Genomic DNA, 14505 nt, shown 5'->3' with positions numbered 1-14505 from the left:
ACTATGTATTGGCACACTGACCAAAAGGGTAAAGGTCTCCCAGAGACAACTGCTTGTCATGTGATTTAGTTCCTGTGCTGTGCTTCTCTCCAACTTTATTCCTTCTCTAAAACAATAGAAGCAACAGTATATGATATGTTTATCTTTTCCTTTTTTTTAAGGTCCTCATTTTCTGGAGTTTTTGTATTGGGAAATTTCAGAAGAATGTGAAGTGCTGCTGCTCTGTAAGGTGAGCCATCATATTTTGTTACCTTTTAATAAAATGGCACCCTTCTTCATGGGGCATACCTCAAGCAGTTGTAGTACAAAAGTCTAGGGCATGTAAATACAGTCATACCTTGGGTTGAATGTGCTTTGGGATGAGTGCGTTCGAGTTGCATTCTGCGGCGACCCGGAAGTAACCGAGCACGTTACTTCCGGCTTTCGCCGCTTGCGCATGCGCAGACGCTCAAAATGATGTCACGCGCATGCGCAGAAGCACCGAAATGTGACCCGCGCATGCACAGATGCGCAAACACAGGTTACATTTGCTTCTAGATGCGAACGGGGCTCTGGAACAGATCCCGTTCGCATCTAGAGGTACCACTGTAGAGTACCATGTGCACATGAAGAGATAGAAGGCTCTGACCACAAAGCCAATGAGTGCTAATATACTGGCACCAGTGCCTCAGTGTCTTGGGGTTGCAAGGATGCAGAATTGGGATGTGTTCAAGGTGGTACAGTTCAGCCAAAGGCCAGGCAAAAAGAGAAAGAGATTTGTTTCCATTCTCTTACTACCTACAGACAGTGCAAGTCCCTCATAGATCAATCTAAACCGAGGCCAACAAATTCAAGCAACAATTTTGAATCATGGGGATTTTCTGGAGTCAGTGTGCTGGGGTGGGGTGGGGGAAGGAGGGTGTACCCAAAATGCAGTGAAGCTGAGTTCCTCATTGGCAACCAAGCCATTCACCACCGGCTTTTGATCATCTGCGGCACAAAGCTTAGGTACATTCTCTGTGTCTTGTGTAGAACAATGAGTGACATATAATGCCCGTGGCTCAACTTTTTCCAATACCCCATTCCCCAGCTATTGCTTTTGTCCCCCTACCCCTGAGTTAATCTCAGAAACATGGTGTCTCACCAAGTGGTAAGGAGTGGAAGGGGCATCGTGCTTACTTAGGTTCAGTTTCTTTGGAAAGGAAATCACTGAAGGCTTTTGGTGTTTTGTAGTATTTGTGTTTAGTTACAAGTCTTCAGGTTGCACATAGGTCGAGGCACAGTGGAGGCACACTCAAAACAGCCAACTCAGATTTCTAGAGAAAGAGTCAGCACTCTCAAATGTTGCTAGTTCACAGAGCCGAAACCCAGCTTTCAATTTTTCTCTTTGGATGCTGTTTCTTCTCTGGTTCAAACTGCAATCTATTGTTTATGATTACACACAGACACCTAGGTTACACCATCTTTTGCTGCATGGTGAGAGGCCTGCTTTTGTCCTGTTTAGAAGAAGACTAACAATTACCGATAGTTCCCAGGGAAACACATCACTGACAGTTCCCTTAACGAAAAAGCATCTGCCATGGGACTAGCAAATAACTTTTGCACTCATTCCAGCCCTGTTAACCCTCTCCTGTCCAACCCAAACCTAGAATAGTGGTATAACTCTGAAACAGGATCCATTCATTCATCAGAACGGCCATTTAGTGACTGACAGGAGAGGGTTCTGTACCAAACCCTATTAAGGAACCAACATCTTTATAAATCTTACAGTGCCTGAGATACAAAAATCCTGAGTGCTACTGTGATTTCTGACTTCTCTTCTTTCACTAGTACAACTCCATGCCCTGCTACAAATTGCTTTGGGATATTCGCTCAATTTCAAATGTAGTTTATATTTCACTGTTTGCTATTTTTGGGCTCCACGTGGAGAGTAGTTTGCCTCTGTGTGCATTTCTTCCAGAGACTCCACAGGCACATTGCTAAAATCATTATGGGCCAGGAAACCTAATTTTGCCATATCTGCTTTTAGTTTTGGTATTGCTGTGATCCTTGTTAGACGAATGTGACAAAAACTACAGCTACAGAAGCAACAGTGGCTCCATGATGGACAGACCTGTTCAGCAGCACAGAACAGTGTCTCTGAAAAGTAATCATCTTCTGTTCTTTTTTTTTTTTTTTGGAAAAACCTCTTTCTAAAATTGCTTCTTTCAAGTTACCGTTTAAACTCGCTCATCCAGCAATATTTCATGTCAGCCAATACACAGCTATATTCCAAGCATAAAACAACACACTGTTTCTCTCTCGCCATTCGGCTGAGCTGAATTTCCACTAGCACTTCAAAAGGGCTGCCTTCAGCAGTGGCGTAGCGTGGGTTGTAAGCACCCGGGGCAAGGCAAGTAATTTGCGCCCCCTAACCCGTGGATTTGCGCCCCCTAACCCATGGATTTGCCCTAACCCCAGATGTTGCGCCCGGTGCGGCCGGCCCCCCCTGCACCCCCACGCTACGCCACTGGCCTTCAGGAAGCTTCCTTGTGCTCCTGCCTCCCGCAGGGCACTCCATGCTGTAGAAGAAGACCTTCAACCCAGCTCCAGCACAGTCATTGGTCGCCAAGAGCGAAACGTTTGGCAGAATTGCAACACTGGTTTCTTTATGAGTCCAGATGAACCAGTTCGGGTAGCAGCTCCCACAGGCACTTTGGCAACAGATCCAAGAAAGTACTGCATACTTATTTGTGATGGATCCTGGTTTCCTTCAGAAAACACAGAAAGTTGCAGCCCAGAAGATATCTGAAAAAAGCAGAAGACCTGAAGCTCAGCAGTTAAGCACATGCTTTGTGTATGCAAAAGGTCCCAGGGTCAATTCCTGGCATCTCCAGGCAGGTAGGGTTGGGGAAGACTCTTGTCTGAACCTCTGGAGAACCGGTGTGCAGTCAGATAGACCATTGGCTCAGTGCAAGTAGCACCCTGTGATCTCTGGCCTACCATGTGGGTAGCTGTTTTCCCCAACTGCTATCAAGTGAAACGGCATGCAATCCCATTGATTTCAAAATATGTTGTTTCCAAATACTAGTCTCAAGTACTAATCACAGTCCAAATCATAGTCTTAAGTTACTCCAAATGCTTTGCTACTTTTTCTGATCGGTTCCAGTAGAAACTATGTGCCACGTTATGAGATGCGTCTGTAATTATTGGAATATTTATGTGGATCTTCTCTTGAGGCAGCTAGCAATATTTTAAAGCAATATGAAGATCAAAATCCAGTGAATAGCGAGAACAGAATGGAAGTTGTTAAGTACGCACCTCTGATTAATCAAATTGCATTCCAAAACAGGGGGCTACCACGGATGAAGCCTTTCTCCTTTTTGCACCTCAAAATGTGGGCAGGGCCTTCAAAGAAGGTCTTAATGCTAGGGTAGACTAATATGAGGGCAGGTGGACCTTCAGAAATGTTGTGACTGGTGAGCCAAACAAACCATCAAGGCACAGCTTGTTAGCAGCATATTATACTCCATTGATTTTGTTGTCCTTGTTCAGGTGGCAAATACCAAGAAAGAGACCTTTTTCAAGTGGTACAAAGATGGTGCTGGATTTGATGTTGAAGAGGTGCCTGACCTGCAGAAAGAGGTTGTCTGTTTGACTATTCCAAAGGTATGGTGCAATGATTTCTGGGTGACGCATTTAATAGATTCCTCCTTCCTAAGTTCAAGATTATTGAGGTTTGTACTTGCTGGTTGCTCCAACAATGGGAACTCCCATTCTTGTGTGTGCTTTTTATTTGTGTTTCCTGCTAGTGAGGGAAATTTAGCTTTGTGCAGGTTATTATTATTCAAATACTCTCTTTCACTGAAATCAATGGACTTGAAGAATGTTTTGTTTGACTACATCATGCCCCATATTTAATCAGAAGTAATGCTGCAATTCCATGTATCTAGGAGTAAAGCCCACTGGACACAGAGGGACTTACTTCTGAGTAAACATGCAAAGGATTTTGCTGCACATCTCGTTGATTTCCATGAGATTTACTCCCAAGTAGCTGTGACTGTGGTGCGGTCTCTGTTGGATATTTTCAAGGTAGTCACCACTGCCTAAATGTATTTGGTTTTGACTGTATCTCACATAGATATAAACCAAAAGTGAGAAGGCAATCTTTAATCACCTATATGGTAGTATGTTAAACCAACTTGCTTCATCTCCTTCTGTCAAAATGAATACTTCCTTTAACCTTACATTGGTTTGTACTGGACTGAAAATGATGTTAAGTTTGGTAGGCAGCTTAATTAATTAAGCAGTACATGCAAAAGTATTAATGCGATAATTATCTCATTAACGATGCTCTCACTGCATCTGCCTCTCATGTCATTTCTGTTCAGACAAAGTTCAAAGTAGATTTTCTTTCTGATATAGAAAATGCAGCAAGTATTTAAGTGACTTTCATTAATATAAGTCACACAATCCCTGTGTCGTATTTTATTTCTAGCTGTCTAAAAAGGACCAGGGTGAATATAAGGCAACACTGTCAGATGACCGAGGTCAAGATATGTCTGCTATTGATGTATCAGGACAAGGTAAAGCTCTATTTTCCCCTGCATTGGTCATGCATGGTTATTTGTTATTCCAAACCACAGGGAATAAAGGAAATAACTACATCACCTCTGGGATGGAAGCTCCTCTGGCATGGAAGTTGTGAGAAGTTCTGAAACATATATAACTGCATATTTTCTGCTCCTTCTAAGGTCATGCAGGTCATCCACCTCATCCCATACAGCTCAAGCCTCACAAACCTCTGATTGCTGCTGTATGATTCTTGGAGTCACTCATTCCCTCAGATTTATTTATTTTTTACTGCCAAATACATGCACATATTGTCCTTTAATTAATGTCAGTTCCTCCCTCAGGAAAACACTCAAAAAATAGCCACATGAGGTGGCTGTTTGAGCTGTTTACAGAAGCCTACTTTAGGTGCCCTCAAACATCTGGCAACAACTGCATGAGGGTGGAGTTTGGGGCTGTGCATGTTTGACCTGCACTCCATTGCTGACCCCTCCTGAAGGCTCTTTCTGGACAGGCTGCCAAATTACACAGAGGTTGTCCCCATCAGCTGCGAAACTGGTTGCAAGACTCCAGCTCATGAGGACAACTGAGGGATATTTGGCAGGTTGGCCCACTGAACTGGTCTAATTTGGACTTAGCCAAAGCTATGTGTGCAGCGATATGGAGACCAAGATTGTTAAATGCAAGAACATAAAGCCAAAATAACCAAGCACAAGCCCTTCTGAAATAATTATCACACTATCATTGTTTATCTGTGTAAAGCTTTCTCATGTGAATACTACATATCTGTATTTCCCATGCTAACAATCCGTTGTTTCCCCCTTCCTCTCCTCAGTATATGAAGATATGATCCTGGGATTGAGTCGAGTCAGTGGTGAGTAAATGTTATTTCCACTTCATTTCAAAAATATATTAAAATTTTCAGAAACTGAGATAACCTGTTGTCGCTGAAAACAGGAAATCTCAAAAGAGCCTTATCCCCTTCTACGGTGTAGTTAACATTCTGAATAGGTTTTTGACTTTAATAGACATTATTAAACAGGAAGGCTTTTTTTTTACCACATGCTTGTTTTTGTGTTGTTTATCGAAGAGGCTTTGGGCAATGCAGTTTGTTAGCTTTGTGATAAGAAGTTACTCTTCTATAAGTGTGTTTATGGTCACAGTATGATCCAACTCAGAAGAAATTTTTAAAAAATTCATCAATAAAATCTAAATAACATTGAATTCTGTAATATATTGAATATATTAATATAAATATTGCACTTTGGGCTGAAATATTACAGCATACAGAAAATTATGGTTTACAGAGTAAGCATCAGAAACTTAGTGAATGTTGATATTTATTGGTAAATTCTAAGAATGATGAAAATGTTTGAGTTCAGAGACTTGGTTTTGACACTTCACCATGCTTAATCATGTTAATTTTGGAAATGTGGGTAATATTTGGTCATTTACTGAGGGCACTGACCTGACTGAGATTTTTTGGTAGGTCAGAATTTCTGGCATTTCCTTCTGGCCTTTTAAGACTTTTCAGTAAATGTCAACAATCTCCAGATTTCTGGCGTTTCATACAACATACATAGATGACATAATAGTAATAGTAATTTTAATTTATTGTGAGTATGGTTTTTTAATGTCTAATTAAACATGTGAGAATTTAAAAAAACCAACCAATTCTCTTCTTCAGCATCATTATATTAACCTTGCTTCATGGCAGCCCTTTAAGAGGAGTGGTCCTGGAGATCTGTTGATTCACTATATATTTACTGAAAGTCTGTAGGTAGAATGAATTATCTTAAGAATGTCTGGTTGTTGGAGTTTTTTCTTAGATCATGATTTGAGATTCTAAAACCCAACCACTGGATCTGAATAATGTTTTATCCCTGTAGGTAAATCTGCTTCTGAACTGAAGATCCACTGTACTCCAGAAGGCATAAGACTACAGTGTTTCTTGAAGTACTACACAGAGGAAATGAAAGCAAGTTGGCTTCACAAGTAAGTAACAGCCAAGCCCTGAATACAGATGTACCTTGGAAGTGGAACGGAATCCATTCTGGAAGTCCGTTCAACTTCCGAAAAGTTCAGAAACCAAGGGGCGGCTTCCAATTGGTTCCGAATTGCACAGGTGTGCCGGAAACAATAGTGGAAGCTGCGCCAGACATTCAGGTTCCAACAAAAGTTCAAAAACTGGAATACTCACTTCCGATTTCCAATCATTCGGGAGCCGGAACGTTTTACTCCTAAGGCATTTGGGAGCTGAGGTATAACTGTACTGGGTGATTTTTACCTGGTATTCAGTGACTAAACAAATTAACATTTTGATATTGATACTAATATTGGGGGTGGGGTGGAGAGATGCGAATCTTCAATGTTCCTTCTTTTTTAAAAAAAAAAAGTAGAAAAATGAAAAATTCAGGCGACAACCTTTTCATAAGAAATGAGACAATTTCTGGTTTCGATGCTGTCATCAGCACAGCTGGCAGCATTGCATACAAATCCCCAGCCCTCCCTGAATCATCCCAACACTTTGCATCGCAGGGAGCATAAAACAAATCGTAAAGCCAGCATGCAATCATCCACTCATTGCACTGCAGGGAATCTGAATTCCCATCTAGAGACTTGCTTGGTCGAGTGAGCTGAATCTAGGATAGCAAAGCAAAAGCTAAGTAATGATATTTCAATCTTTTCGTATTAGGCCTTTCTCATCATTAGGCCAAATCATTTCTGTTTGGACTTGGGCTTTTTTAGCTGATCGATGAGAATCTAAGTTGGAGGTATCAATATTTTAGCCACTGAGGTTTAGTCATGTTCTGGATGGAAATAGCTGGATTAAAAAATAATAATCTGAGCACTGGATGCATCGTTTCAAAGCCAAGATTAGATTTCCACTGCTCCTGTGAGCCAATGATTGTTTCCAAACCAATATGTCTGTGCTCACCCTGAATTGTTAGTTTCTATTCCTTTGGTTGGTATCACCAACAGCTCTAAAGAACCAAAAGGCTGCAGCACATATAAGACATTTGTTTAGTATCCGACCTTATCAATTTTTTTAAAAAAACTGCTTATGACTAAAAAGAAAAAAAAAAGCTGTAAAAATTGCTTATAAGATAAACCAAACAACAAGGGGGCTAAATAAGATAGCATAGCAACAACAAAAGCAGTCTGATTGCGTTTTCAAATCTGAAGTGATAAGACAACATGTGTTGAAATATAATGCCTGAGCAAATAAATCAACACTTACCTGGTTGTATAGATGGGGTTTGGGGAAACTCTACAAATAAGGTGCCACCTTATATAATTGAATTTGAACCCGCAGTATGAGAGCAGAGCCCTGCAGTTGCTACCTGCCTAACCTCAACAGGTGAGGAAATTTGGGAAATGGACACTGAGGTCCAGCGCCGAGGGCCTTCTGGCGGTTCCCTCGCTGCGAGAAGCCAAGTTACAGGGAACTAGGCAGAGGGCCTTCTTGGTAGTGGCACCCGCTCTCTGGAATGCCCTCCCACCAAATGTCAAAGAGAAAAATAGCTACCAAACTTTTAGAAGACATCTGAAGGCAGCCCTGTTTAGGGAAGCTTTTAATGTTTAATAGGTTATTGTATTTTAGTGTTTTGTTGGAAGCCGCCCAGAGTGGCTGGAGAAACCCAGCCAGATGGGTGGGGTATAAATAATAAATTATTATTATTATTATTACTAAACACTCTTAAGCTTGTAGGGGAGCAAATGTCTTCCCACCTTCCTAATGATGGAGCAAAATATCCAGAACTTGATATTCCTATTTACAGGCTAAAATCACGATCCCAGGAAACCTAATGTGTAGTAGAGGTTGTACACAAACGGCCAAGTGTTTTCCTTTACATTTTCCCTATCCCTCACTCAGTAGTATCATCCATTGCTTGGTCCTGGAATGTCAAGCATATAAAATACAGACTACACATTTAAAAATCAAAATGCAGCAGCGACCCAGGAAAGTAACGAAATCTTACCAGTGGCACAGCCTTGAACATCTCAGGTTGAAGTTTAGAATTTTATTCAGGTTCTACACGTCTAGCAACATCAGTTGTGCTTTTTTCCATGCTGCCCTGTGTGCCCAAAAGCCCATTTTTCAAACATGAACATAGGACTGACATACACTGAGTCATGACCCTCTAAGTTGTTCTTGTCTTTGCACTAATGGCCAGTGGCTCTCCAGGATTTAAAAAGTGGCGTCTTTCTCAGCCTGACCTGAGATTGATTGAACCTGGTACCTTTTGCCCACAAAGCCAAAAGTGAGCTGCACCAATGAGCTGTTCACAAACCTTTGGCTGATCTAATCTGCTTTTGCTTGTCTTTCTCCTTGTCTTTCCCCTTCCCCTTGCTGGCATTCCTCCCCGCCCTGTCTCTTTGCATATGTCTCTTATTTCACTCTGAAAATGCAATGCACATCTTGAAAGCACTATAAATGATAAATAGCAGAAGTAATAGAACCCTCTCTGGGTGACAGATGTTCTTCCTTAAAAGAAAAAAAAATTCCTTCAAGCTTCATGTAGATTATTAAATTGAAATATGAATAGACTAAAAATAAGTATAAAATAAATTCAAAATGAAATAGGAAGGAGTCATAGGCTTTGAAGAAAACAAACCAAACAAAGGTAGAGGCTAGATCATCCAAAAATGAATCTCCCAGATGTGATGAAATTAACCCCAGAATTGTCCTCTGGTTTGTAGACCCAGAGCATGATTTTATGTCAAAGAAACTGATAGTGCTTAGGTTAGCCTGTAAATTCCGTCTTGCATTTCTTGAAGCTGGCGCTGATTATGAATCCATTGAATGAGAAAACAAGTTTCTCTCCCGCTAACCCTTGGTCAACAAGCTTACAAGTATGCTTGCTTTTATAACCTTCAGTCTGATGGCTAAACCAAGGCATACCCAATCCATGGCCAGCAAAAAATTGTATTGCTTCTCCCCTTTTGAACATTTGTTATTGATCCCTCCGTACACCATGTTTCAGCCTGCTTCTGAAAATTCTCCTGGCTTCAAAAGGCTTTGTCACAGAGCAAGAGAAACTGTTGCTCAAGAAACAGAAGCCTAAAGTCCACCTGTGTGTGTGTTCTGAAGTCTCCCTGTGTTCATTTCCCCAGGGAATCTAAGATTTCTTCTAGTGAAAAGATGAGGATTGGAGGCAGTGATGAAGTTGCCTGGATGCAGATATGTGAGCCCACAGAAAAGGATAAAGGGAAGTACACCTTTGAGCTGTCTGATGGCAAGGAGTCCTATAAGCGGAGTATTGATTTATCTGGACAAGGTAGGCATCTTTAAGCATGCAACTGGATTCATCGCACTGTAATTTGGGACCATTTTGCAGTTGGGGAATTAATGTTCATTGTTTATTATTAGGTATTTATTTTGTGCTAACAGTTTTCAAGGCACACTACCAACTTCGTTCATGCTATGCCTCTTCTCATCAGGGCTGCCTTTGATCTCTCTTCTTAGATTTCATTTGATGTTTCTCTACCACTTTTATAAGTTGAGAACAGAAAAGAAACACAAGTAGGCATCAAAGCATTTGTGCCGATTCAAAAGGCAAACTTTATAATACTCAAAAATGTTTCTTTGCAGCGTTTGACGATGCTTATGCAGAATTCCAGAGACTCAAGTAAGCTTTATACCGTTTTCCTTTAAACTCATGACAATTACTTTGTCTTGGCTACCAGTGTCATTCTAACATAATAGGGTATAAGATGTTTCTTACACCCTATTTCTATGGAGAGCCCATGTGACATAATGATTAGAGTGTTGGACTCAATTATCAAGGATACCAGGGCTCAAAATTCCACTCAGTCATGAAGCTCACTGGGTGACTTTGGACCAGTCACCATTTCTCAGCTTAACCTACTTAGAATCATAGAATTGTAGTTCAACCCCCTACCATGCAGATATTTCAACTACAGAATCCACAGCAGATATCCATCCAAACTCTGCTTACAAATCTCCAAGGAAGGAGAGTCCACCACCTCCTGAGAGAGTCCATACCAATTCACAGGGTTTTGTGGGGATAAAAGGGAGACCAGGGAAAGCCATGTACAGCACCTTGATCTCTTCCAAAAGTGGGAGAGTAATGTTTGTGTATATATACATATACATGATTGTGATAATAATTATTCTGTTTTCTGTTTTCTTTCCCCACTTTAGGGCAGCTGCTTTTGCTGAGAAGAGTAAGTACATTCTGTACAGAGGAAGCATGTTATTTATTATCATCATAAAAGAGCAGGATCTAGCAGCCTAGTGAATGCTGGGTAGACCTTGTTCCTTTTATTTACCTTTACAAAGTTCAACAAAAGTGAAGGAATAAGGCAGGCTTCCTCAACCTCGGCCCTCCAGATGTTTTTAGCCTACAACTTCCATGATTCCTAGCTAGCAGGACCAGTGGTCAGGGATGATGGGAATTGTAGTCTCAAAACATCTGGAGGGCCGAGGTTGAGGAAGCCTGGAATAAGGTATACATAATGGTGCTTTCCATCAGTTCATTTTAAGAGGAAGGTGCACTTTCAAACCAAATAGATAGTTGCCATTTTAGAGAAGATGTGGAAAACTTGTAACCCACCAACCTTAGCACAGTCCACAATACATGCCCGATGACCCCCCCCCCCCGAGACTTGATAAACCATCTGCTTTTGCTATCTGTTGGGGGAGGGGAGGGTTGTCAAGCAGGTCTGTCTTAGCTGGAGAACCTGTGTTTGTCTATTCTTGGAAAGCGAGTTGGCAGGTGGGAATAGAAAAGTGGGAGAGAATGGGTGTCCAGCCTAGACCTCTCAACTTAAGAAACTATTGTTAGTTAGGTTTCAGAGCTGACAGTGAGAACAGGCTACGGGTGAGTATATGCAATGCTGACTGGAAACCAAGGATGACAGATTTCATGTTGATGATGGCAAGAAATCTGAGTGATAGATAGTATACATAAGGGCTGCCCGTTATTCACCAGCATGGATAATCAGTCAGATACTCTGACCCTAAGCATGCTTATTTATTACTTGCCAGTAATATACTTCCACATTTAGCCTAAAATCATAGCTTCCAGGGAGGTGTCTTATTTCATCATATTTCACTATGATTTCTGTACCATTATGATGACAGACGCTAGTCATTTCCCATTTCCCAGGACAATCATTTTACCTGAAATGGTCAGCTAATGTTTTTCTCGGTTGTATATGCAGAGCCTGCCAAATCCGTAGATGCAAACGAGGCAATCTCCTGGGGTGATAACATTTCGGGGTGTCTGCTTCAGTTATTTAAATGCCCTGCAGAAAGAACAACTGCCTGCCTTTTTAGATTCATCCACCTTTTCAGCCCCTGCTTACAGGTGAAATGGGGACTCTAATTTATGTCAGTGATAATGTCCCTGAATGCGGAGTCCAGCTAAACTGTGCAGTTACAATAACAGGATAGGTAAAAATTAAAATGAAGTGTAAAACTGAAACTGAAAATAGGAAAATAATATCCTAGTCAACTCTTAATAATTTTATGTATTATTATTATTATGCTGCTCAGTATAAGATAAAACAGGGTTGTGTGGGCATGCTTTTAAATTCATCTTGACCTACCAAAAAAAAAAAAAAAGGAAATTCTTTAGGCCAGCTCTGTATATATTAGCAGAGACCCACCTGGTGCTGTTGAGCCAGAAGAAACTGGATGTTTCCATTTTCAAAGTGTCCAGATGTATTGAAATTTGAACTGAGCATCACTTGGAGAAAACTGGAGATACTGATTATGGGAGCATAGGAAGCTGTCTTATGCAGAGTCAGTCCAATGAACTGTCTCTCTCAGTATTGTTGACACTGAAATGCAGCAGGAGCTGTCCAGCACTTCAGGAAGGAGTCTCACCCAGCCCTACCTAGATATGCTGGGAATCATGCACTACTTAATGTTTCAACAAAAATTAATTCAAGTTGCTGTAAGCTGTCCAGAGACATTTGTTACTGGGTAATGTATTAATGTTAGTTTAAAAGTAAGTGCATGACGCTATCACAATAAACCCCTTTGCATTGCAATGGGCTAAGAGCTTAGTTGTTCCTTATCTCCATTTTTTAAATAGTCTCCCAGTCTTTGTTTTTTTTAAGAGTTTGGAGCACCTAAGAGTTTCTACATTGAAAACCTCTGAGGGAGCAAGAAATAAATCGAGGATGAAGACAACACAGAATGGGCTGTACCCTTTAACAATCTTCAGTATCCACTTGCCGGCTAATGTTGCCTGCAGACATTTGATATTTGCATATTCCTTAAAAATCAGGAAGTAGCTGCTGGTACTGTTTTAGCATTTGTCTCACCTTGATCATCCTATAGGCGCCTACTCTCCAATTGGCAAAATGCATGGATAATTATATAATTTGATTGCTTTTTTCTTCATAGATCGTGGTAAAGTGCTTGGTGGTTTGCCCGATGTGGTGACAATAATGGAAGGCAAGGTAAGGGTAAGCCGTGTGGCTTGGCTGTCATGGTGTGGATACAAAAAAAGACTAAGAAAGCCTCGTGAGAGAATACCATTATATTTGTATTTTAAATGCACCTATAAATATGCACCCCCCTCACTTGATCCCACACAATATTCTGCAAGGGTGCTCTGCTGGAGGCGTTAGAGTGTCGCCCATATTGGCACTGAAGCAGAGCTGCCAGCTCCGTGTTTAAAGAGGAAAATTGCTGCAGCCCTTCACCACCTTCAAACAGGTTGGGTGTGGTTCTAGGAAGGCAAGAAACATTTCCGGATTGCCATGCTTTTTAGGATTGCGCTTTGAGGACCTAAGGTAACCCCCTAGAAATAAATTCACACAGACTCAAATTTTTTGTTTAAGATTAATGGGGAAAATTTAGGCCACAGCTTTATTGATTCCACAATGTGAGTGGTATTGGCTTAGGCACTGACAAACGAAAACTGACTCCTGCCCACCCCGCAGGAGTTCTGGAAGGGTAAACCAAACGAGGGAGCTACATCAATGCAAATTGGCTGTAGCTCACCCCAGAGTTCCTGTGGTCCTGGCATGGCCCTAGTCCCTCAAGTGGACTTCGGACGAGATCCAGAACCCCCAGATTCCTTTAATGGAACACCCTTTTTTAATCAGGGTCAGGTGATGGCTGCACCTCCCCTCCCCGAACCACAACTAACTCAATGCCTAACTGCCAAACCTTACAAAGTTGTGATGATTGCTGAGAAGTAGGCAAAAACCAAATGGCCAGTGCCAATCTGTCAAGTGGACAAAATTCCTACCAGGCCGCTGCCACAAAACAGGCAACCAACTGAAGTCCCAAGCAAGGCCAAAGCACAGAAACCAAAGAGGGCAGGTGGGCGGGTGTTTGACAGCGCAAAGCGAGTGGCTCCAACGTGTCGCTCTGCCATTTATAAAAACCTTCCCCTCCCCCAACTTGCAACAGCCTGATTGGATGCTGGAACTGGGGTGATCGTGGGACCGCCCCAGCAACAACTGGGCTGTGCCCTGCCTCCGGATGTCATGGAGGCCCCAAGGTCCTGAGCGCAAGTAGGACCCTCCTTGAAGAGGATCCGATTTAGCAACCTGGGTTGTAACCTGTGCAGAAAGGTTCTTTTCTCCAATGGATGATGGATGGAAGAAGGAGGGAGGCAGTTTTCAGAATTCTTTCATTTGTCTGCACCACCTCCTGCAGTATCGTAACTATCTGGAGCAGGTTTATGTGGTGGGGTTTTGTACAGAGGGGGGTGGGAATCAATGAGAATCATCTTCACCGTTTTCCATTAAAAAGAAAAAAAGAAAAACAGCAGGCAGTCGCTTAAAGTCTAGGAGGGTTACCTGGGCTATCTCTATAAACTGGAGACTGTAGTGGTAGCATTGGGTCTGTAGTCAGCCTTTGGGTGACTGTCTTTGCAGTTTTAAAATAAATATCAGTCTTTAAAAAACAGCAGCTGTACACAGTTTACAGTTTGTTACTTACAAAATCTTCTGTAGGAATGGGGGACAGTCAAGACACAATTG

General features: G+C 41.7%; 1 protein-coding gene across 1 annotated transcript in view; it reads left to right on the top strand.

Moving 5' to 3' along the window:
• The window catches only part of MYOM2 (myomesin 2), an 81103-nt gene that overhangs the window by 65284 nt on the left and 1314 nt on the right, over window positions 1-14505 (top strand). Inside the window, exons 27-35 of the mRNA XM_083607054.1 lie at window positions 162-229; window positions 3514-3627; window positions 4457-4544; window positions 5366-5404; window positions 6420-6525; window positions 9649-9812; window positions 10127-10163; window positions 10700-10722; window positions 12914-12969. Coding sequence (XP_083463180.1) covers window positions 162-229; window positions 3514-3627; window positions 4457-4544; window positions 5366-5404; window positions 6420-6525; window positions 9649-9812; window positions 10127-10163; window positions 10700-10722; window positions 12914-12969 — 695 coding nt within the window. The remainder of the gene's footprint in view (window positions 1-161; window positions 230-3513; window positions 3628-4456; window positions 4545-5365; window positions 5405-6419; window positions 6526-9648; window positions 9813-10126; window positions 10164-10699; window positions 10723-12913; window positions 12970-14505) is intronic.

Source organism: Podarcis filfolensis (genome assembly GCF_964270895.1).
Source record: "Podarcis filfolensis genome assembly, chromosome: 3".
Taxonomy (NCBI): Eukaryota; Metazoa; Chordata; class Lepidosauria; order Squamata; family Lacertidae; genus Podarcis; species Podarcis filfolensis.
The sequence above is the reverse complement of the archived record's forward strand: the minus strand, read 5'-3'. Positions and strand labels throughout refer to the sequence as shown.